Source organism: Trypanosoma equiperdum (assembly GCF_001457755.1).
Source record: "Trypanosoma equiperdum strain OVI genome assembly, contig: ctg_376, whole genome shotgun sequence".
Taxonomy (NCBI): domain Eukaryota; phylum Euglenozoa; class Kinetoplastea; order Trypanosomatida; family Trypanosomatidae; genus Trypanosoma; species Trypanosoma equiperdum.
In genome coordinates, this window is record NW_027124283.1 from 666 (window position 1) to 919 (window position 254).

The following is a 254-nucleotide window of genomic DNA, read 5'->3' on the forward strand; positions in this document are numbered from 1 at the left end:
AAACCCCACGCTGCTCCCCGGAGGAGCGAAAACGAGAACAACAACAACGAGATGCTTCTGGAAAATTTATCCACAAACAAGTCTCACTGCAAAAGCGAATACAGCTTATTATGGAAACAATAAGGGATACATTCTGAACGGGATACTTCTTCAAGGATATTCCTGATTTTAGGGCTTGGTGGCAACCACGTGGGGGAGAGGATAGGAACCCTGAGGTATTTTCTGTTATCGTGTTACTGTGGAAGGGATTCCGA

At 45.3% G+C, this 254-nt stretch overlaps 1 pseudogene across 1 annotated transcript in view; it reads right to left on the minus strand.

Annotated features, from left to right (window-relative positions):
• TEOVI_000154200:pseudogene overlaps positions 1 to 253 on the minus strand; it is a 632-nt pseudogene extending 379 nt beyond the window's left edge. The window contains 2 exon segments of the mRNA in view: positions 1 to 5; positions 8 to 253. The exon segment at positions 1 to 5 is cut by the window's left edge and continues 379 nt beyond it. Coding sequence covers positions 1 to 5; positions 8 to 253 — 251 coding nt within the window.
• Position 254: the final 1 nt, after the last annotated feature.